The 21990-nt window shown below is 44.0% G+C and overlaps 2 protein-coding genes across 2 annotated transcripts in view; both read right to left on the reverse strand.

Annotated features, from left to right (window-relative positions):
- Tbrg1 (transforming growth factor beta regulator 1) overlaps positions 1–6962 on the reverse strand; it is a 7772-nt gene extending 810 nt beyond the window's left edge. Inside the window, exons 1-8 of the mRNA XM_031344418.1 lie at positions 6602–6962; positions 5072–5142; positions 4070–4296; positions 3121–3257; positions 2693–2839; positions 1198–1295; positions 836–946; positions 5–68 (exon numbers count right to left, since the gene is read on the reverse strand). Coding sequence (XP_031200278.1) covers positions 5–68; positions 836–946; positions 1198–1295; positions 2693–2839; positions 3121–3257; positions 4070–4296; positions 5072–5142; positions 6602–6748 — 1002 coding nt within the window. The 5' untranslated portion in view covers positions 6749–6962. The remainder of the gene's footprint in view (positions 1–4; positions 69–835; positions 947–1197; positions 1296–2692; positions 2840–3120; positions 3258–4069; positions 4297–5071; positions 5143–6601) is intronic.
- Positions 6963–10822: 3860 nt separating this feature from the next.
- Positions 10823–20088, reverse strand: Panx3 (pannexin 3). Its single transcript, XM_031344482.1, has 4 exons — positions 19739–20088; positions 17510–17652; positions 14412–14626; positions 10823–12455 (listed from the first exon to the last, which is right to left on the reverse strand). Exons 1-4 carry the CDS (start codon positions 19917–19919, stop codon positions 11816–11818), a joined length of 1179 nt encoding a protein of 392 aa, XP_031200342.1. The 5' UTR covers positions 19920–20088; the 3' UTR covers positions 10823–11815.
- Between the last annotated feature and the right edge of the window lie 1902 nt (positions 20089–21990).

Here is a 21990-nt window from a genome sequence, read left to right on the forward strand (position 1 = left end):
TCTCTGGCAGTTCCTGAGAGAGCTGCCCCTTCCTGGGTTTGCACGCATCAAATTTCACCCACTGGTAACTGTGGACCAAAGGGCATCATTCTTGACAGATGTTTGTTAGTCCATAATAACCCTTTCTATCAAGGGGATCACATTATTTTTTTAATTAGGTCTTCTCTGCTATATACACAAGAAACATCAGCTAAGAAAAACAACCCAAACAAACTTGAACAGGCAAGCCTCTGGAGACAGACAAATGTTCCACAGTACACACAGAAAATGGTGTAAGGTGAGCAGCCTTAACTTGAAAATTCAAAACACTCTAAAACTTTCTTAGCAACTAAAAAAGCCATAGATGCGAAACTCTACACCTCACAGGATAGTCACAGTTAAAATGAAAATACATAAAAAATACTGTATAAAAACTATGTCCAAGGTTTATGTGTAATATGTACATCTGGATTTCTTGTAACTCTTATCTGAAGACCAGGCTGGCCCTGAATTCAGAGATCCACCTGCCTGTGGCTCCTGAGTGGGAAATTTAAGGTATGCACCACAATGCCTGGGCCACCATATAAAGTATTTAGAAACTCATAACCAGTAAACCACATCTGAAGCACTTCTCATCTCAAGCATTCTGGGTAAGGAGCAATTGACCAGTAGATGACTGGCTCCTGCTTACCTGTCTAGATGGGTAAGTGGGTCAATGTTGCAACCTACTGCTTAAGAAGCAAGCACACCTTTGACACAGAAATGCACACGCCAACAAAGCAGTAACTGCCAGTTTTGGGCACTGGTTAGCTGGCAAGTGAGTGCCTATCAATGAGAAAGGCTTGCTCACACTTACTTGACACAGTTTTGAGCTTCTGGACAGCTCTGAATCAGGCTGTGGATGGTTGGATGGGAAAACCCAAAGAAGTCGGCACCACATGAAAGTGGGTTAGGCATCAATTTCCCCCTATGCAAGAGAGAGAGAGAGAGCAAGCTTAGGAGATGAAGACAGTTTTAAGATTGGAATGGGGGCATGAACAGATGTTACCTTTAAGCATTCCTATTATACTGGGATACCGGGAGGCTAGCTACTAAGGAGTCTGAAGGATATAGTTTACTTAGGTTTCTATAAAGCAGATCTCCAGGCCCTGAGAAAAAAGGTCTCAACTGTACCAATGGTGATCCTTTAGAGTGTCCTCAAGCTGGTGGCCAACTTACGTTGTGGCACTGATGGCTCTGAGCAGTTCTTCATAACAGGCATCGGCAGAGGAGCCTACGATGGTATTCTGGGGGTCATCTTCAGGAACAATTTCAAACTGAAGCGACAGAGGAGCAATTAGGGCAATTTGCAAGGGAGGAGGAGTAGAATCAGGCGGATCCTATAAATATCCCAGTCTCTGGAGCTGAAGCTGCAGCACAACATGCCAGGACACGGGGCACAGGTGCTCCTTATCATGCTGCAAACGCCAAATGCAAGGAGACAGGAAATCCCAGGACGTCTGCTTCTCTACATCTCGTCTGACTTTTGGCCAGTGGTCAGCACTGAACTTGCTCATATCTGTCTTTCCGCTTACAGCCCTAAGTCCAAATACAAACGGGACTTTAAAGAAATGAGATACATTGTTCTATGTTGGCCTCTATTTCTCTGGGAAACACAAGAGTACTTAGAAAGACTCTAGGCCAAAGGACACTCTACCAATTTACAAATAGCAATCTATTTGTTTTTCTTTGTCTCTGCCAATAGTGGATATTAATAAACTAAAGTTACTCTATGTAGGGAGAAATTCAAGCTGAATTTTTATCACAAATCACATTAATGCTTAGGAATAGAATCTTGTTTGGTGACCTAAGAACATTATTTATTATTATTATTAATATTATTATTATTATTTATTATTATATTATTTTATTTATTATTTTATTTTGGGGGGTTTCGAGACAGAATTTCTCTGTATAGCTCTGGCTCTCCTGGAACTCACTCTGTAGACCAGGCTGACCTCAAACTCAGAAATCCACCTGCCTCTGCCTCCCAAGTGCTGGGATTAAAGGCGTGCACTACCACTGCCCACTTAGTTTTTTAGGGGTATACTGGAGAATGCTAAGTTTCCTATCAGCATACTTTCTGTGGAGCACTGCTGTGTGGCTGAGATGATGTTGGTCACCAGCTCCACCTGCCAGAGCTCCAACAGCGATGCACTATGCCACACAGGCAGGTATAGGGCCTCATTCTACACAAGGGTCCTTACCCTGCTTCTAGCTCAGATTTCTTGATTGGTAGCTTTATCAGAAAGTGAGCCAAACAAGTCTGAAATTGCTGTTTTTGCCTGAGGATCCTTGTATCTTAAGGTGAAGCAACAATATACCAAGTAATCTTCCCTGTATGAGCTTGCACATAACCTAAGCCTCACAGTTCCATATGTGTTACAGAAATACTATGGTTTAAGGAGAAGACAACACCCAGAGAATTAAACACAGATTTGGACCCTTGCTCAAACATGCAACAAGGTACAGGTGTGATAGGCTAGCCAGTTTTTCTGCATCTTTGTGTTGTATAAATGGTGACTAGAGTATCTTAAAGTGTGTCAGAATTAGCAACATAGCCAAAAAGCCAAGAATCAAGGAGGTTCTCAAAACAGCAAGGAAAAAACAAACAAACAAACAAACAAACAAAAGCAGATCAAAGAAAGGAAAATAATCATAACACAGTGAGTACCTGAGGCTGCACACCGCCGTCCTTGATCTGACAGGTATACAGACACTTCTGGTCTGGGCACTTCATGCTGGCATACACTCGGGTACTGCAGTAGCCCACAGGATAGATGGCATTCTCATCATGGAAGCCAGGTCGGTTGGTGATGATCTAGAAAAGATTCTTCAATCTGGAACTGAGGTTACTTAAGGCTTTAGAGCCCAGCTTACTATGGTAGGTAGCCTTTAGAGTCACTTTGGGGCTGACAAAGAGTGACACATCAAACACAGAAGGTGTTGGCTGTGAGCAGAGAAAACTGACCTGGTTTGGTAGGGACTAGAGATTTTCTGGGGTTGGTATGGATCAACAAGGGGGATGCTGCCACTGGGAACAGGGAAGGCTCAACTCCACTCTCAAGGTTCTCATCCTGGCCTTCTGCTGGTCTCACTTACCTCCCCCAGGCTATAAACTGTCAGACCCCCTAGTCCGATGGGGAACACAGGCTGTCCTGAGGGATCCAGGGCAATGGGCCGAACCAGCTTGCGAGCACCTCCCTCCATTTTCTTTTTCTTGGATGTTTTCTTCAGAGCTGAAACGAAAATCTGCTGTCACCCACTTAGGTCCTTTCCAGTGCCAAGGGGAGGGGAAATTTACACATGAATGGTAAAGGCAGAAAGCCAATCTTGATTGATACGGATGCTCTTTATGATGGGATTTTATACCACAAGCCCAAGGTAAGTCGAAAATATGGTATGCATGTGATATACCTAACTTAACAAACATAATGGCAACAGAGTACACTGCAGAGTGTCAAGTGTCCCCACGAATGTGGGTCTGTCTAGGAGCTGTGGCTTCATGCCATTAGTTAATATTACTAATATTACACTGTGTATCACTGTCCTAAGGAAAAGAACAAAACCGAAAGTCCAATTTTTACTGAGTGCTTTTATAACATTGTAAAGGTGAGAAGGGAATCACTAAGTCGAACCACTGGCTGTCGGTGAGGTACCATCTATATTCAACAAAACGGTCTGGGCCTTTCTCCCAAAGCCCAACTATCTAACTTGCCTACAAATCAGTTTAATATGATGCTTAAAAAAATAATTCCTGAGCTAGCAGTGTGTTCAGAAGGCTGCTGTGCCCATTTCCCCGCCCCTAGCAAAGACCGCAGTGAATGCAGTCCAGAGAGCAGGGGCACAGGACTGTCCTCATCTGCCACATCTCATCAGAGTCCCTCCAAAGCAGCTCCAGTAAGGCACTTGCTTCTCAAGGGATCCTAGGGAATGCTATGAAACACAAGTGGCCACTTGTTACTCAGTCGGAATCAGTTAGTTCTACCAGGCCTTGGCTATCAGTAGAGCCACCGAGGCCACTGCTGTGTACGCTGTCTTCTTAAAATACCTTCCAGTTTGCTGTTCTCTTTGCCCTTTTCCTTCTTCTCCTTCTTGGATTTCTTCGCAAATGGCTCCTCAGCCCCAGTGCTGGGCCCGGCTCCCTGGATAGTTCCTGAAGAGCTGGCGACGCTGCCGTAAGCCAGGGGCAAACTGGAGCTGCTGTGAGAAGGAGCGGCAGCCTGGGGTTCCCCTTCAGTTAGAGCATGAATCTGGAGGAGCTTCTTCAGCAAGTATCTGAGGTTGGAAAGGGATGGGCGGACAGGCATGAAGTTCTGTCTTTCTCTCAATTCAATGGTTTACTTAAGTAGTGGGAATTACAGACTAACGTACAAAGATTATCTATCGCTGGGTAGTGGTGGCGCACGACTTTTATCCCAGCACTTGGGTGGCAGAGGCAGGTGGATTTCTGAGTTCGAGGCCAGCCTGGTCTACAGAGTGAGTTCCAGGACAGCCGGGGCTATACAGAGAGACCCAGTCTCGAAAAAACAAAAACAAAAAACAAAACAAAACAAAAAAAAAGATTATCTATCATACTCGAAAAATAAGGTTCTTGTTGCAGACTGAGGCAATGAAGCCTTGCAAGATAATCAATACTTGAAGAAATCAAGATAATGGCTGGAGCTTCTCTTGTACCTGCAGAGATCTTCTATCTTTAGGGTGGAAGGCCTGAGGTGTCTGAAGAATATTCCTATGAATATCAGAGGTATCTATATTCCCACTGTAGTTTGCATAGGAAAGAACAAACCAAATATTTGTAGAATGAGAAACAGTGGTTTTTAATCCCTCGGTTTTCATAACTGGGACGTTATTTGGGTGGGAAATACCACAAAGGTTCAGAGTCCCTCTGTACTGCCTCAAGTGATCAAGGGGCTTTGCAATGTGCACGAATCCAGAGGAGAAAAAAAAAAATCAGTTACCATAATAATATCAATCTACATTCATCACCAGCACCAGGAATAATGATGACAACTATAAAGACAACAGCAACAGCAAAATGAAGCTGGCTCACCTTCTTTCTTCTTTTGCTTTAAGAAATTTTTCCTCAAGACGAGCAATTTCATCACAGATAGAAGCATTTTCCTTTAAAGAAGGAAAAATAAAAGGGACCATAATCACATAAAATGAATTTAAAAATCATTTTCTTGTGACAAGATCTGTATCTCACACTGAAAGAACTCTCTGTTCTGCGGCGTAAAAGGGAAGTGCCATTCTACTCTGCACGCGCTGTTAATACAGCGCCTGTAACATGCCTGCCTGCGCAGCCAGCTCAGCAGGGAAAGGCACCTGCTATGCAAGCATCACAACTTGAATTTGAGCCCCAGAACCCATAGTGGAAGGAGAAGAATGAATGACAGTTACCCAACAACTTCTACATGTGCACACATACAGTAATAATAATAAAAAGAAAGAAACTTCTTTTAAAAAAAAAAACTGTAGGACAAAGTGGGTTCTATTACAGGCAAGGTAGTTGCAGGGACACCTCTGGATGAAGAGGGACACTCTTAATGTTCATGCCAGAACAATATGGTACACCAGGACTTACAGTCTTTGGGCAAATCAAGGGGCGTGGCCACTTCAATTAGTGTGGCCTTTGGCAGAGAAAGGATATACCTGGACTTCATTTAGACCCCTACAAAATTCTTTTTTGTTCTCCACTACAGAATTCTAAGGACTATCCATGCCCAGAGCCTTGACCTCGCAAAGACAATCTGACCCATTGTGTCTTACAGAACAATTCCTTAAAGAAAGAGAGAAAAGGATGAATATCATTTATTTGCATATACCCAAGTATCATCATTCTTTACTGATGACTCAATAGAAAGAAGTGTTAAACTCCTGGTTCAGATGTGAGGGTATCTGGACATATACCTATTACCAAGCACTCAGGTGGCTCTGGTTAAGCTAGAATCGTCTAGTTATTAGGCTATTATCAGATTTATTAGACCCTAATTTTTATTGGCTGATAAAGAATTTCATCCATCAAATCCAATTAAAGCAGGAAGTGTCATACACCTCGGCAGCAGGAGGTAGCCTGCTTCCTCATGTGAGTCCCATTTTCAGTTTTGGGTGGAGGGAAGGCAGAAAAACACCTAGAAGCCTCGTCAAAAGGAGCTACAACAGGGGCAGTTCTGAAAGATTCAGGCGCCTGTTTAAGAAAGCGTCAGCCATGGCCTTAGGGCTGGGCGTACTTAGGCAATAGGCTGTGTAGAGTAAATAATAAACTGAAATCAGGGTTTCCAAGGTGGAGTTAGGGCGAGTCATCCCTCTGGGCTTCACTTCAGTGTGCTCGCCTTAAAAGACACTTTTACTACTTAGCTCCTCTCAGAAAAGAAACGTAGCAAAAAGGTAATGACTGAAGTTTGCTGGCGGAGCACTTTTCAGCCCTCATTTACAGAGGTGTAGGCAGGACTAGAGGAATAACTTATGCAAGGATATGGGACTAATAACCGGAGCGAGGCAACTAACGCTGGACTTTCTCAGAGAGAGTTGAGGTGGGGAAGACAGTCCCAAGGAAGGGAGCGGCCAAACCCAGACTCACAAACACCGTGGCCTTAGCGGCTCTGCGCAGCCGCAGGTACTTCAGCCGGTACTTCTCGTTCTGGCTCTTCTTCGGGAGCCTTTTCATCCTGGCCTTGCCGGACAGCGGGGTGCGCGGCTCGGAGGCCAGGCCGCTCAGCACGCTCATGATCGGACCCCTGCTCTGGAGTTTCGGGCCGCGGAGGGGGGGATGGAGCGAAGTTAGAAACAGATGGCGATCCTCTGCACTTCCGAGTCGCTTTCCCAAAGGAAGACCCCCCGGAAGTTGCGCAAAAGCACGGACACGTGTAACTTCCGGGCTTGGAAGTTGCGGTGGTTCGGCCCTGGCGGTGGGGTGGGAGGACGGGTGTGGCTCAGGGCTGCGGGGGGAGCTGGAGCCGGAAAGAACCGGTCCTACCCGGCTGTCAGCCTGGGAAGTAGGGAAGAGCGCAAAGTCCTTTCGCAAACGCCCGGGTCTCGGCGCGCTCCGGCGGGTGCCCTCAGGGGCGTGCGCGTCCGCGTCCGCGTCTGCTTCCCCTGGTTGCCCTGAGCAGGCCTTCCTGGGTTTTCAGCAGACTTAAATACTGATGCGGGAGCTCAGGTTCCCGTACGTGCTAATCGCACAAGTGTTTCTTAGGCTGTGAACTCCGGGGATAGTAAAACAAGACCTTGATTGCCACAAAGCTTGGCTTCTAGTTAGCAAACAGTTTTAATAAAAAATGGTAGGTAGCACAAGGTCGCCAGTCAGTGGTTTTGAAATGAAACCAAAGAGTGTTTCAAGTGCACATACTTCCTATTATTCTTTTAGATTGATTGATTGATTTGGGTTTTTCGAGGCAGGGTTTCTCTGTGTAGCCTGGGCTATCCTGGAATTTGCCCCGTAGACTGCGTGACCTCCAACTCAAAGAGGTCATCCTGCCTCTGCCTCCCAAGTGTGGGATCAAAGACGTGTGCCACCATTCCTTGGCTATACTCCCAATTTTTGTAGTTTAATCTTTATAACTAAGGTTATGTGAGGGACAGACAAATCTTTAAGGTGCAAGATTGCCGTAGACTGGAAAGCAGGCTTATATTTTTTTTCAGTAGTGTCAAACCAATTCACTGAGCCTCTTGTTCACATTTTTTTTTGTTGTTGTTTATTTTCTCGCACTCAAAGTAAGTAATGAGATGGGTGGGATTTCCAAGCTAGTGTACTCATACAAAGATAATTATTGTTAAATTCTCAAAATCTAGATGTTTACGTTGTACATGAAAGTTAAGAAGGATGTTACATAATTAACATGTTCACTGAATTACTAGAGAAAAGCCTAATAGTAATAGACAACCTAGAATTCAGTAAGCGATCCAGGTATTTAATCTCTTTAAAATGTAGAAACCATTGCAGTCTTGACAAAATACAACCTAGAAAAAAAGCTTGTGATGCTCTTCTATGACTGCCCATGTAACAAGCTGCTTTTTTTTTTTTTAAACTTGTTTGGGTCTTAATGATATAACTCCAGGTTACCATTTGCCTTCACAAATGTACCTAAGGTGCTCCTGTAGATTTATTTAGAATTCTGACACTGTCTTTGAAAATATGTACTGGAATCCTAGCTTGGAATCTGAAAGCATTCATAGTAATCGAAATTGACTTTATTCTTAATAACTGCCTGATTTTCGGTTTAGCTGTGTTTTGTTCTCATAGACTGAGATCTATCACCTTCTTCGTGTGTTGTGTCTATGAGGAGGAAGGTCCCAGCCTCTACTTTAGTCTGTAAGCTGTTTTGGACAGTAGACTTCAGTGGAATATTCCCAAACATGTTTATTATTTCTTTTTTCATTTGAGACTTTTTCTTTTAGAATTAAGGCACTTTTCTTGCAAATTTTACAAAGAAGAAGGTAATATTTATTTGTTGGCTTTGAAAGACTGGGTTCTTATCAGCGCCAAACTCTCTGTGTAGGGGAAGATGACCATGAACTCCTGATTCTCCTGTTTCTACCTCCCAAATTCTGGGACTATAGGCACAGGCAACCATGTTCAGACTGGGGAATTTTTTTTAAGTCCATGGGCTATGGTCTAACAGTGGCAAAGCACTTATATAGTAGGTGAAAAGCTCTGGGTTTGACTTCTAGCACTCCAAAATGAATGGATGGATGGATGAATGAATGAATGGATGGATGGATGGATGAATGAATGAGTAACAGAGGCCCCAAGTTCAGTTACTAGAAACCACATCTGTAATTCCAGCTCTAGGGGACCTGACATGGGCACTTGTACTCGCACGTGTACCCACCCGTTGTCCATGTAGACACATAACAAAGGTTCGAAAAAACAAAAACAGACCAAACAACAACAACAACAACAACCACATAATAATAACTCCCCCCACCCTCAAACCACTAAGATGAACTACTGTTAATATTTTAAAATGTGTTTTGATATTTTCACAGAAGTTAGACAATACTGCATACAATGTTTCTTTTTGTTATCTTTAAAAGTTATGACTTTTTGTAAGCATTGTTTTTACTTTACTTTACTTTTTTGTTGTGTATGTGGAATATGTGTATGCATCTGAGTGTGAGGGTGCGTGCCTTCACATGGGTAGGTGCATATGAAGAGTTTCCAAATGTCGTCTTCAGTTGCTTTTCCAACTTAGTTTTTGAGACTGGTTTTTTTTTTTCTTTTTTTGTCCCTGAGTTTTGAGCCATTTTGGCTAGACTAGCTGGCCATCGAGTCCCAGGAACCTGCCTACCTTTACTCCCCAATGTTACCACCTCAGTTCTGTAAGCAGAATTTAACTGTTTTGTAACTGTTTCAGCTGTAACCATATTATCTTTGACACAATTATTTCTATGTTGTTTAATTGTCTTGGTCAGGTCATGTAACACGCATCTTTGTGGTCAAGTTTGTAAACAAGTATGTGAGTTCCAAAATTTGTGATGCTCCTGACCAACTTGTTCTTTTACTAATTTATGAAGATTAGTGCCTAGGACACAACTGTTAGAAAACTTAATTCAGAAAGGAAAACAATACATTGGCAAAATGATGTAATATAAAATTTATTTCTGTGGTAGGTTTTTCTTGGTATAGCAACAACCCTCTAGGAAAGGAGGGAGACAAATAGGAAGAATTTGTGAAGGAACTATTTCTGGGCACCCCAAAGTGGTAATAGTTGTTGGTACAGTAAAGGACAGAGATGGGCACCCTGGAAGCAGAGACTGTGTGTCCAAATACTCAGCATCCTGAGAAGTATGGGCGCTACAAGTAGCTGATTACAGTGAAAGTTGTGTGCAGGTGTTATGGAGTTGTACTGTAGTTCCTTGTCCAGTGGAATGGAAGCATTAAGTCTAGAGACCGAGTTTAACCAGGAGTTTATTTATCAGTGCAAAGCAAGCGCTCCAAAGAGAGATTGAAGTGGGCTATCTGAGGGTGAGTGTATGTAGACAGTAGTCCAGAGAGTTCTATGTTGTGGATTTGATGAAGTTAAGAGGTGAGTAGTATCTTTGTGTAGTAATGGAACTTGGTTTTCTCCCAAATCATGGTGGATCAGATTTCCTTTTTATGGTATTTCTTCCCATGATCCTCTAGAAAGATCCATGATAGGGCTGGTTTGGAGAGCTGGGCAAAGGTGAAGGTGAAGGAGGAGGACGTGATGGCAGAGGTCATGCGTTATCAGAACCACAATGTAAATGTTATTATAACAAAACTGAGATCTTTTGAGGACAGAGATCCTTTGCTAGTGTACATGTTGGGCGAAGTGTCCTGGTGTCTTTGTTTTTGATATAGCAGGAACTACTTATCTGTAGCTTCTAACTGCAAAGACATATTTTGGTAGTCAGGAAATACAGCTACAAAGATACATCAGTGGTACAGCCGTTCTATTAATTTTTAAAATCCAAAGCTGGGACAGAGCTTTAAAGCAGTCTGTTAAGGTGTACAAATAGGAACAGGGCTTGGGCTATCTTCTAGGACTCTTTTCTCCTCGCTCCCTTGCTCATGTCCATCTTTCACCTAACGAGAAAGCAAGAGGAGAGACTGAAGTAGTGGGCAGTGTATAGATCATAAAAACACTTCTGTACTCACTGAATAATTGGACTTTTATTAGTGACATGATACCTTAATGTCATCTGTGAGCATCTATAAGCTCTTGGCTTGCCCTATGTAAATTTACATGAATTTGTCAGAAGCAACGTGGCTCTTCTACTATCTGTGTGAAGAGGGATCTAAATGGCTTGTGTAAAAAAATTCAAGAAATATATAATATACAGTGTAAAAAATATTTATTACGAGTCACCAGGGTACCGGGGGTAAAGCACTGTCTTTTGAATCAAAGCAAAGCTTTGACAATTAGACGCAAGGAGGAAGTAGTGAATGGAGAATGTACAGAGTGGATTGATGTGACTTTCATGTTTATCTTGCTTAACACTTATTTGTTTACTTTTTTTGTATGTGGAAATCAGAGGCTAACCTGGAGAATCAGTTCTCTCCTTTCATCATTTGGGTCCCAGGCATTGAAATCAGGTCATCAGGCTTGACAGCAAGCCTCTTAACCCATTAGCCTTCACTGGTTGGCTGTCAGTGAAGGTGTAGTATCCTTTGGATTATTAAGAATACACCTAGTCTCATTAAGACTTTAGAAGGTGTTCATAGTCCATAATCTGAGCCCTTATGGAAAAGAATCCTCAGTTTATATAATAAAAAAGCATATTGGACTCACAGAGATTCAACTTATGGCCTTGCCTCTGTCCTTAGGTCCCAAGAGCAGATTACAAGTTAAAGCCATCATTATTTCTTGTCTCATTGGCAGGCAAAGCTGAAAATGTCCAGAAAGCAAGGTGGGCAGGCCAAATCAAAGTGTTTCAGGGGTTCATATCCTTATTAATCTTACTAAGTTGCTCTACATGGTGGGGAGGCAAGCATGACTTTTAGAGTGGGTGGGCCTTGTGAGAATTTCCCTCCTTTAGAATCTTTCTGTGTTCAATGTCTGCACTTCACTTTAACTTGTTCATTTAGCATTACTGTCCTCCGAATGCTCTAGACTGAACTTTTCAGTTCTTTGACTCCTTACTTCCAGACTTCACACTGGATTTTCATGCATTGATTTTTATCTTTTTAAAAATACAGGATATTTTAGCTGAATCCAATCTTAACAATTCTATGTGGGTGTCATTATTATTCTTCTGTCTTTTACTCTGCATAACTTGTGAAGAAGGAGAGTTATTTTCTATAAAACTTATCTATGTTTCTCTTTTTAAACTATGGGTGTTCATCATACGTATGTTGGGTGAGATGTTTAGGTTTTGAGGGTTCTAAGCCAGCCAATAAGGTCATAAAATCAACCACTGTGTCAATGTTGTGTTTCTGGGTGGTTGTATCCTTCAACACACATAAGACACTCAGCCAGCTAAAAGAGATGAGCTCAGAGATATTAGCTCGGAGGAAAAGAAGGATCACATTGAGGTCGTTGATGGGGCACCCTAGCATCTTTCTACTGAGGAGATCAAAAGCTGGGAGCATCTCATAGATGGATAGGAGTCGTTTGTCCCACCGACATAGCCGTGTGAGGTTGTATATTATCACTGGGACCAGTACGGTGTATATTGCTGCACTGGAGACACTCACAATCTGGAATACAGACAGGGATGTCAGCCTGCATGTGATCAGCTCTGGCACATGGGTCTCATCATGTAGCAGCCCTGCCTTGATGGAGCAGCTGAATTCTTCTTGAAAGAAGACATCTAAATGGAAGTGGCCAAGGTACAGGTAAGTGGCTGAGGTAAAGAGGAGTAAGAGGGCGTTCCTCAGGAGGTAGGTGGCCACTAGCCAATGAGAGCGCTGCTTGCATGCCAGGTACCGCTCTAGCAAGGGGAATTCAAAGTACCGTTCCTTCCGGGCCCTGGAAAAAGAAGGCATTGTTAGGGAGGACCATGTAGAACCATACCCCAAAAGTCACTTGGAAGACTAGCAAGTCTGTGTATCTAGCACGTTAGTTTTTTTTTTTAACCTTTATTTTGATTTTGTGTGTATGGATGGTTAATCTGTATGTATGTCTGCACACTATATGCATACAGTGCCTACCGAAGCCACTGTAACCCCTGGGACTTGAGTTACAGATGTTGTGGGCAGCCATGTGAGTTTAAGAATTTCATCCAGTCCTCTGCAAGAACAGCCAGTGCTTTTAACTGCCGATCCATTTCTCTAGCTCCAAACATGATATTCTTAGTTTTGGAGAAAATCTATATTCTTTCTGTAATCACAACCACAGTTCTTCTACCAGAGGAGATGTGAGTACCCCTCAGCTCTCCAAACATTGAATGCAGTGTCTTAAACCCATAGATGATCAATAAATTATGAATGGTCACAATCCCAAAGAGTCTCTGCCCAGCAAGGTTAAATGAAGTCCAAAGCTGAAGTAGGACTTGCAAAGCAATAAGCTTATGATTGATAATGTAAACAATGGAGTTCTGTATTCTAAGTGTGATTTTAAGGCCCGCTCATTCACTTCATACAGATTAATATGTAAACAACTCATTGTTCAGAGCCATGCTGGCAAGGTACAGATAAGCCTGTCTTTGCTTTGAGGATATACCATACTCAATAAAATTAATACTTATTGCTAAATGCACATAGCCATAGTAGTTGTGACTATTAGGAGATGGAGTAACAGTGTAAATTAGAGGGTTCAGAAACCATGATATCTCCATCATACTGGCTTAAATCTGGACTCCAAAGTGGCAGAGAGGAACTTTTAAAAGGGGACACAGCATGCATAGATGATCACAAATCTTAGCTCAACTCCCCTCTCACTGGTACCTGCTGCCCATGCCAGACCCATTTAATACTACACCATCTTTATCTCTTAGCTCCCTTCCCCTCTGTTACTTTTGCTTCCTTCATACTGCTTGTCATCTATTAAAACATGTTAGTGGATTTTGTTTATTTGTTTGCTAGTTGTTTGTTTTCCTTCAATAGAATGTTAACCCAATACTGTTAGGTACAGCCTTGTGGCCTTTGTCCCTTGTCCTGAACAGAAATGTGTGTGTGTGTGTGTGTGTGTGTGTGTGTGTGTGTGTGTGTGTGTGTGAGAGAGAGAGAGAGAGAGAGAGAGAGAGAGAGAGAGAGAGAGAAAGAGAGAGAGAGAGGTGTATCTGATGTACTTATCACAGTGTGCCTGGTATTTAGATAGATGAATGACTAATTTCATTAAAGATTTGCTCAGGGATAAGGGGGAGACTATTTAGGCAAAGGAGAAGTTTTCTGTTGAGTAGACTAGGTTAAGTATCCCACATTTCAAATCCCAGGGGCCTTGGAGTGTTTCAGATTTAGATCGGAATACTTAAATGACTTTAATACTTTTTTTTACAGTTGGTTTTGGAGCACTGGGCAATTTGGAGATAAGGAATACTCAAGGTGTAACTAGAAATTTGAGAAGTAGTTGACGTTGTGCTTGAGGCTTTGGACAGATATTTGAGAACATTTTCTTTTTCTTTCTTTCTTTCTTTCTTTCTTTCTTCCTTCCTTCCTTCCTTCCTTCCTTCCTTCCTTCCTTTCTTTTTTGTTCTGCTAAGCATGAGTGGAATTAACTGAGGTTTCTGAGCAAGTGAATAGTATTCAAAGTAATATTTTAGAGCTATTAATCCCTGTGGTTCAGGGTCTGTCAACTAGAGACAGATCCTCTTCTTTCTACAACCATGAGAAAGTTCATCTCCTCCCCTCCAAGAATGCAGGGAAGAACTGAGTACTTTGGTCTCTTCAGAAGTATGGCATAGAGAAAATATGAATAGGATTATGCATGGGTATCAACTTAATGCTCCACAAAGTCCTTTAGAAGAAGCCAGAGGGGGTAACTCACTTCTCTAGCTCATCCCAGAAGACGTGGGGGTCAGAGCTCTTCTGCCGGATCTTCAGCATGTGCTGCACCAGGCGGATGGAACGGTTGTATGACTTGTCCAGCTCACTGATGATGAACAGCAGGTCTGAACTGAGGGCGGGCACAGCTGCATATTGCCACAGCAGCACTGGCAGATACATGGCTACAGCCAGGGCCAGTAGAGAGTAGGGGAGAGCCTGCAAGAAAGAGAAGGCTGAGGAGGGAGCCCAGGGTGCTGGGGCTTGAATGACAGCTAAGTGGGGGGTTTAACTGCTCTAATATCCTCCTTTAGAAGGAATAGAGTGTATATTGTTGACCACCCAAAGCTCTCTGTCCATGTGGAATAATACAGTGAAACTGGTAGAGAAGGGACATTATATCTCTGTGTTACCCAGGTCTATGGGTTTTCTGACCTATGATTTGTCTGGGGTTCCAAGCAGAAGAGAAAGAATGAAAGCAAAAGAGGGATAGAGGGTGAAAAGTGTCTGGTAGGGTGGATCTCTGCCTTCACTGCCCCAACACTGCAGACTGAGTATCTAGTCCGAGATTATGATCAACAGTGGCCCCGACATCCTAGGGGAGAGAGAACTTTATTTATTCTGTGTGTCCTGTCCTATGCTGGTGTTCTGTGGTCTCTGGATCCTCAGTGATGTCAAATGACACTATCAGATACTCTTGGAATTCCTTGGGGTCATTTCAGGTATGCAGACAATGCAATGGAACTTTAGGAATGTGTAGCTCTTATCTTCTCAGCTACTCTGGTGTTTGTAAAGACTCCCTACCACTTCCTACCACTCCCTACGCAGACAGCTCTCAGAGCCAACCTGCTGACACCTTGTACTTCTGCTGTTTTAGGCTACCCTTTGTTACTGTGGCCCTGGGAGAGTGTATAGGACTCTTCTCTAAGTTTCCTTATTATACTTAGGCATCCAACAGAGGAAGGCCCGTCTTTTTATTCATAGTACAGTCTCTACTTGTGAAGAATTTTCAAATCTGCATTTGTTGCTAGGCAGTTACTATGCATTATTTCATTTGCTTTTCACAAGGATGCTATTGGTGGGATGCCACCACTGTGTCTATTTTTACAGCGAGGAAAGCTGCAGCAGGGCCAGGTCAAGTATCTGCACAGCATCACACACTCAGCAGGTGGAAGAGTAAAGATCTGAAGCCAGGATGGGAGGTTTAGATGCTTGTTGTCCTAATGGCTCCTCAGCCCACGGCTTCTTCCAAACTGCTTTGTCTTTGTAGTGGCAAGTTTAGAGGAAAAGATGGAAGGCTTTGTGTGTGTGTGTGTGTGTGTGTGTGTGTGTGTGTCTGTCTGTCTGTCTGTCTTTCTATCTGCCTCTGCTGTGTTTTCTGACCTGCAGAAAAGAAAGACTGGAATAGGGCCTCATGTAAAATTACAAGCATTTTACTCTTATTCAAGAACTAATCTGACTAATACAGAAGTAGAGGCTCACAACCATCCATTGGACTGAGCACAGGGTCCCCAATGAAGGAGCTAGAGAAAGAACCCAGAGGAGCTGAAGGGTTTGCAGCCCCTTAGGACGAACAATAATATGAACTAACTAGTACCCTCAGAGCTCCCAGGGACTAAACCGCCAACCAAAGAGTACATATGGTGGGACTCATGGCTCCAGCTGCATATGTAGCAGAGGATGGCCTAATCAGTCATCAATGGGAGAGGAGACCATTGGTCCTGTCAGGGCTCTATGCCCCAGTGTAGGGGAATGCCAAGGCCCAGAAGCTGGAGAGGGAGGGTTGGTGAGCGGGGAGAGGGGTGTGTGTGTGTGGGGGAAGGAGCAGGGGTTTTATTTAGAGGGGAAACCCGGAAAGGGGATATCATTTGAAATGTAAATAAAGAAAATATCTAATTAAAAAAAAAAAAAAACCAAAACCAAAAACATTATGCAGACCCTGGGGGTTGGGGGGAGGAGAAGAATTAACATCCCTGAAAATAAACCCTTCACTTCTACAATGTGTGCCTGGGAGCGAGGAGGGGCCAAAGAATCTGGGTTCAGAGAACTTTCTGGTGGCACTGATAGTCAGGTGTTTTGACCTTTCTTAACATAAATCAAGTCCAGAATCTGTGGACTTGTCCCTATCTTGGCAGACCTGCCAGTGACAGAGCCTTCCTGTACTTTCTCCTTCAAGTCTCTGGTTTTGCTCTCTAGGATGACAAGAAAGAACGAAGACATACTCTAAGGACAAAGTGAGCAGGTGAAGAGGAGCCAAGAGCAGCAGATGTTTGAAAGCTCGGCATCAGCTGCTTGACACAAGACACTGGTGTGGGGGAAGGTGGCAGTCTAGGCAAGAACCAACAAACTTCACAACTCAGAACCAGAAAGACTCAGGAACTAGGGATATGGGTGAAACCAAAAGGGAAGAGTATAAGGAGGTCTGGGGACACTGAACAGCCCGTGTGACAAGCCGACCTGCAGACGTTTTATAATGTACAGTGTTCAATCAACCATCCTTTCCTGTTTCTAATGGAAGGCTTGAAGGCTTGTTTCCGGAGAGACTAAACCATATTAAACTCTATGCTCACATCCACTGCCGGGAGGAGAACTAGCCCGAGGGCTTGAGGGATGAAGCCAGGTGAATGAGTCCTTAATGATGGGACCTGTGGCTGAGTTTGCTGAGGGCTAGCAGTCAGGCTTGATACCAGCTGCATTCCCCTTAAATTAAGGACTGAATGACTCTTCTCAGCGATAACAGACAATACTGAGCTAGACCTAGATACTGATACCTGAGTTTCTTTACAAGGAAGTACACCAGAGGGGTCCCTTTCACCTAAATCTGTTTGTCAAAAAACCTCACCCATGGGCACACAACTTCCAATCAGACGAAAGTAGGCAACTTTCAACTGCAGACTAATGTGTCCACCAGAGACCAGCAGGCATTTGAAGGACCCCTGGAATAGGAGAGTCAGCTGCCGAAAGGAATGGGGAAGGGCGGAGTGAGGTGGAAGGGGGTGTAGTGGGCAAGGGTGGAGTGCTGAGTGAGAGAGTATGGTGGTTCAGTTTACCCCCAACTCCCAAGCCTGGAAGCCAGTCTGCAAGGACCTCTGTCTGCTTTACCTTGTGAGGCCAGAGAGATTTCACCTTGTACTGGCCAGCCTCATCCTGCTTGTGGTGAGCCAGTGAGTCCCAGCATGAGCTGTCCACATATGCAGCCTGCCTGACACTGAAGTTGCTGGGAGAGAAGCAGCTGATCGGAGACCCTGCAAAAGGAGTAGGGCTTTGAGGCAGCTTTAGGTGCATCAGAGGGATGGAAGTCAGTCATTCAAGAGTTTTCTAGACGAGGGGACATCCTTATAAGTTGGTAGCTTTCTGTGGAGGGCAGGCCTCATCTTCTTCCTGAGCCTCAGCTTTCTGGGCCCTGTACTCTGTGTCACGGTAGGACAAATCATAATGAAGTAGGACACACAGTTTGGCCCATGCTACCAGTGTTCTGACTTGGTCTTTTAGGTCTGATGGGCCTTTCTCTCAAGGTTCCTTGAGACTCCTGTACAGGAAGCTATCAGAGACTCCTTGAACTCAGCAGTTTGCCACCAAAAGGCTTTGATAGTGACGGATCCACTCAAGAGAGATGACAACCTTTAGAAATGTTTTTGAAATGACCATATGTGTTTGTCATGTGTGTGCATGCGTCCTGGCACACTCATAGAGGTCAGAGGATGACCTTGTGGAAACTGCTTCTCTCCTCCTACCAGCTCTGTAGATCTACCACGTGTGCACTGGGGCTGAACTCAGGTTGTCAGGCTTGGCAGCAGGCGCCTTTACCTAATGAGGCTTCTTGTCAGCCTGGTTTTGCTTTGAGACAGTCTTACTATATGGCTCAGGCTGACTTCAAACTTGTCATCCTTCTGCCTCAGGTTCCAGAATGCTGGGGTTACAGATGTGTGCACCATACCCAGATTGAAAGATGGCTCTTTTATTTTGTAAAACACAGAGGACTAATGACTGGATTTCTGCATGGGAAGGCAAATGGGCTTGGATGAGAGGCTCCAGCTTTCCTGTTTCTAATCAGACAGTGGCAGAGCTGGGAGCCAACCCTGTTGCTACTCTTTACGTGAAGCAGCAAAGAGAGAGGTGGGACACTTTATCAGGAAATGCTTTAAGCTAATGGGCACAGACAGAAAATAAAACTAGGGGTCCGGGGACTGCCATAGAGGGAACAGGTGTTCTGAGTTAACCCAGTGCTTACAGCATTGCAAACACGTGCATGCGTATGTTTATGTCTAGGGTCATGGAGAAGAAGCAGGGGTTTGTTGAGCACCTCTGAACAAGGTTGTATGAACTCTGCAAGAGGTGGGAAGAGAGTGCAGGGAAAAAGGTTTGTTCATAGTGGGCTAAGAGGAAAGGATTTCAAGTTCTGAAGAGATTACAGAGTTCCAACCTCTATCTGTAGAAGCCAAAAATAATAGTTTTATTATTTTTATTATTATTTTGACATAAAATGTACTAAAGTGACAGCTAATTGTTATTTTAAACATATATTGCATGTTGAACATGTTCTTTCCTTCATCCTCCCCATCCTCCCCTTGCTTCGTCTGCTCTCCTTCTGCAATTACTTTTTTTGCAGTTATTCTTTATTTTAATAAGTAAATTAATTCACTTTACATCCTGATTGCAACCTCCCTCTCTCCTCTCCCAGTTTCACTCTCATGCGCCCCTCCCCCACTATTATCCCTCTCCTCTGAGAAGAGGCAGAGTCCCATAGGTACCAACCCACCCTGGCACATCAAGTCCCAGCAGGACTAAGCATATCATCTCTCACTGAGGCCAGACAAGGAGGCCCAGATAGAGGTAGGGGGTCCAAAAGCAGGAAACAAAGTCTGAGACAGCCCCCTCCCTCAATTGTTAGGGGACCTAAATGAAGACCAAGCTGCACATCTGTTACAAATGTATAGGGAGGCTAGGTCCAGCCCCTGCATGCCCCTTGGTTGGTGATTTAGTCTCTGTGATTTCCCTACCGGCCCAGGTTACTTGACTCTGTATGTCATCTTGGCTTTTTTTGACCCCTCTGGCTCCCTCAATCTTTCCCTTCATTCCTTGAGCACCACCTAATGTTTGGCTGTGGGTCTCTCTCTGCATCTATTTTCATCGGCTGCTGGATGAAGCCTCTCAGAAGAAATTAATTAAGAATATTATTTTTTTATTGTAAGATTTCCAAATTGACTTTTGTAACTGTTTTGTGCCCCATACTTATGCATTATCTGCCCCTCCAGCCCAAAGCCAGAAAATCTTAAGACAGGAGCTAGGATAAAATGAAGTTAGGTCTCTTACTGTTTGTCGGAGGCTTACCTGATGAGAACTCCTGGGCGAAAGCCAGAGACATCAGCAGCAAGGGAAAGCCCACAGTAACGAACTTGACCATCTTATCTAGGGGCAGTTCCAGGCGCAGTCCTTTGAGCCGAGAGCCCCTGCGGTCAGGCAGCAGGGCATCAGAGAGCATGTACTCTGCAGCTGTGTGTGCGAGTGTCATGATGCTGCCGCGAATGGGGGCTTAGGGGGATACAGAGAAAACTCTATCCTTAGTAATCCAGGTACAGTGGGGCAACAGCTTCAGGCAGCTAGTTTCCAGCGGACACCACTGTCGCAGCACCAGCCTCACATATCTGTGCTAGGACCAGGCAATGGTTCTCTACATAACTGCTCAGGCTCTGAGCCAGACACCCTGGCAATTAGAGGAAAGCATAGCCTTGGTGGGTCCTCATTGGAGGAGGGTCAGGCTTTCTGTGTGGCTGGTGCCAGGCTGCTCGCCTAGATTGTCTCCCAACAGACGAAGCACTGTGGCTTTATGCTGTCCTCTGATTAATATAGTATTTTCAGCAGTGGTGGAGGGGAGGGCCGTGGGCTCAGACCCCCCCCCCATGTAATTGGTGTGGAATTTGGGTGGAGATTGCTTAAATGTGTCGAAGGCTCTCATTTTGTGGTTTGGGGTGGGAACGGAGCCCCCAGCATTCATCGACGATGGTTACCTCTTTAGAGCAAGCTTTGTCTCAGTGATGTGTTTTGCTTAAGGTCCAGACTTCTTCCCTGAAACTGCCCTGTATTTGGTGTCAATTTTCCTTCTCCGACTCTAGTCTTTCAACAGTGTATTTCAGTTCTGCTCAGCTTACCCTTTCTCTGGGAAGCTGGAGGAGGGGTGACGGTGTGCTGTAGTGTGGAAACAGCATGACTTTTGAACTTTGGGAGAAAAAAACGTCCTTGGAGATCCAACAGTGCTTATATTTCAACTTCATGATTTGTTTTCTCTTCTCGCAAGATTCAGTCTGTTAGAAACCATGGGATTGGATGTGTATATGAGAACTCTCTTGCTAAAAGACAGGTATGCCCTATATTTTGGTAGTGTACACAGGGCCAGTTGTTAAATGATTGGCTTCCAGCCTATGACACTCTGGGGAAGTGGTAGAACATTTCAAAGTTTGGGCTTTGGTCACTGGGGCATGTCCTTGATGGAACCAATGTCTATATTGGAATCCTCATGCTCTTTGTCTTGCTCTTCCACCTTGAAATTCCATTTTTTCCCTTCTGTACTTCTGTCATCAGTCATTTTGCTACCACAGGCTCAATACTACAGAGCCAAGAGACTACACATTCTGGAACCGTGAACTAAATAAAGATTTTCTCCTTTTGTATTTTCCCTTTTATAATGCAGAGGCCTCAGGCATGATGATCTCTATTCCTAACCCAATCTGTCTTCTCTTTAAGTTGATTTTGTCTGGTATTTTGTTACAATAACAGAAAGTGGACCAGCATAGCAAGTGTCAGTTCGAGTTGACTTCATGTGGTCCAGTTGGAGAACAAGACAGTCTTGTTGTCTCTAGTACTGCCCTTAAACTTGGAAATGAAGGCCCTTAACTAGTCTCCTGCTGGCCTTCCTTGGCTGTGTTATTCTAGTAGAGCAAGGAGTACGTGGGCTGATGGGACGTACCCACTATGAGCTATGCAGAACCTGTGTGCTATTCAAACCACTATTATAGTACTCTTGCCTCTGCAACTCCTTACCCAAGGACTGTGGCCTGCCTCCAGAGCCTGTGCGGGCCTTTTGCTCAGGTATAGGTACACCCTCTGAAAGAATGATTGTGTGGGTATATGCTCAAGGTCCAAGGAACAGTTATGGAGTATGGTTGGGAGTTTAAAAGTCCTAACATGTCCACATATGCAACTGTGATTTTTTTCTCCTTTCAGTGTGAGACTTAGCTGTGTTGGGATAGAGACCTGGGATGATGCAATGATTCTAAATTGAGCCTAGCATTGTTGATCCTTAAGAAGTGTGTGTGTGTGTGTGTGTGTGTGTGTGTGTGTGTGTGTGTGAAGCTAGGCAGGCAGAGCATATATAACAATTTGTTGGCTTGGTTGATAGTTTTTCACTTTTAAGATGTATATGGTGTATGGATCTCTATAAACACTTTTATGCTGTGACCACAAATCTTTAGGCTAGGCTTGCCTCTCCCTCATTTCATTGGCTAGGGGCCCACCCTAATTTGTAGCTGTCCAATGTGTGCTGATTTCCATGTTTAGGCATCTGGACCACAAAAAGAATGCCTTTG

The sequence above is a fragment of the Mastomys coucha genome, unplaced genomic scaffold (assembly GCF_008632895.1).
Source record: "Mastomys coucha isolate ucsf_1 unplaced genomic scaffold, UCSF_Mcou_1 pScaffold23, whole genome shotgun sequence".
NCBI classification, from domain to species: Eukaryota; Metazoa; Chordata; class Mammalia; order Rodentia; family Muridae; genus Mastomys; species Mastomys coucha.

Coding starts and splice junctions, on each gene's coding strand:
- Panx3 (XM_031344482.1), bottom strand. CDS start 19,919: ATGACACTCGCACACACAGCTGCAGAGTACATGCTCTCTGATGCCCTG. Junction 17,653..19,738: donor CGCCCAGGAGTTCTCATCAG/GTAAGCCTCCGA, acceptor CTCCTTTTGCAG/GGTCTCCGATCAGCTGCTTC. Junction 12,456..14,411: donor TTCTGGGATGAGCTAGAGAA/GTGAGTTACCCC, acceptor TTCTTTTTCCAG/GGCCCGGAAGGAACGGTACT.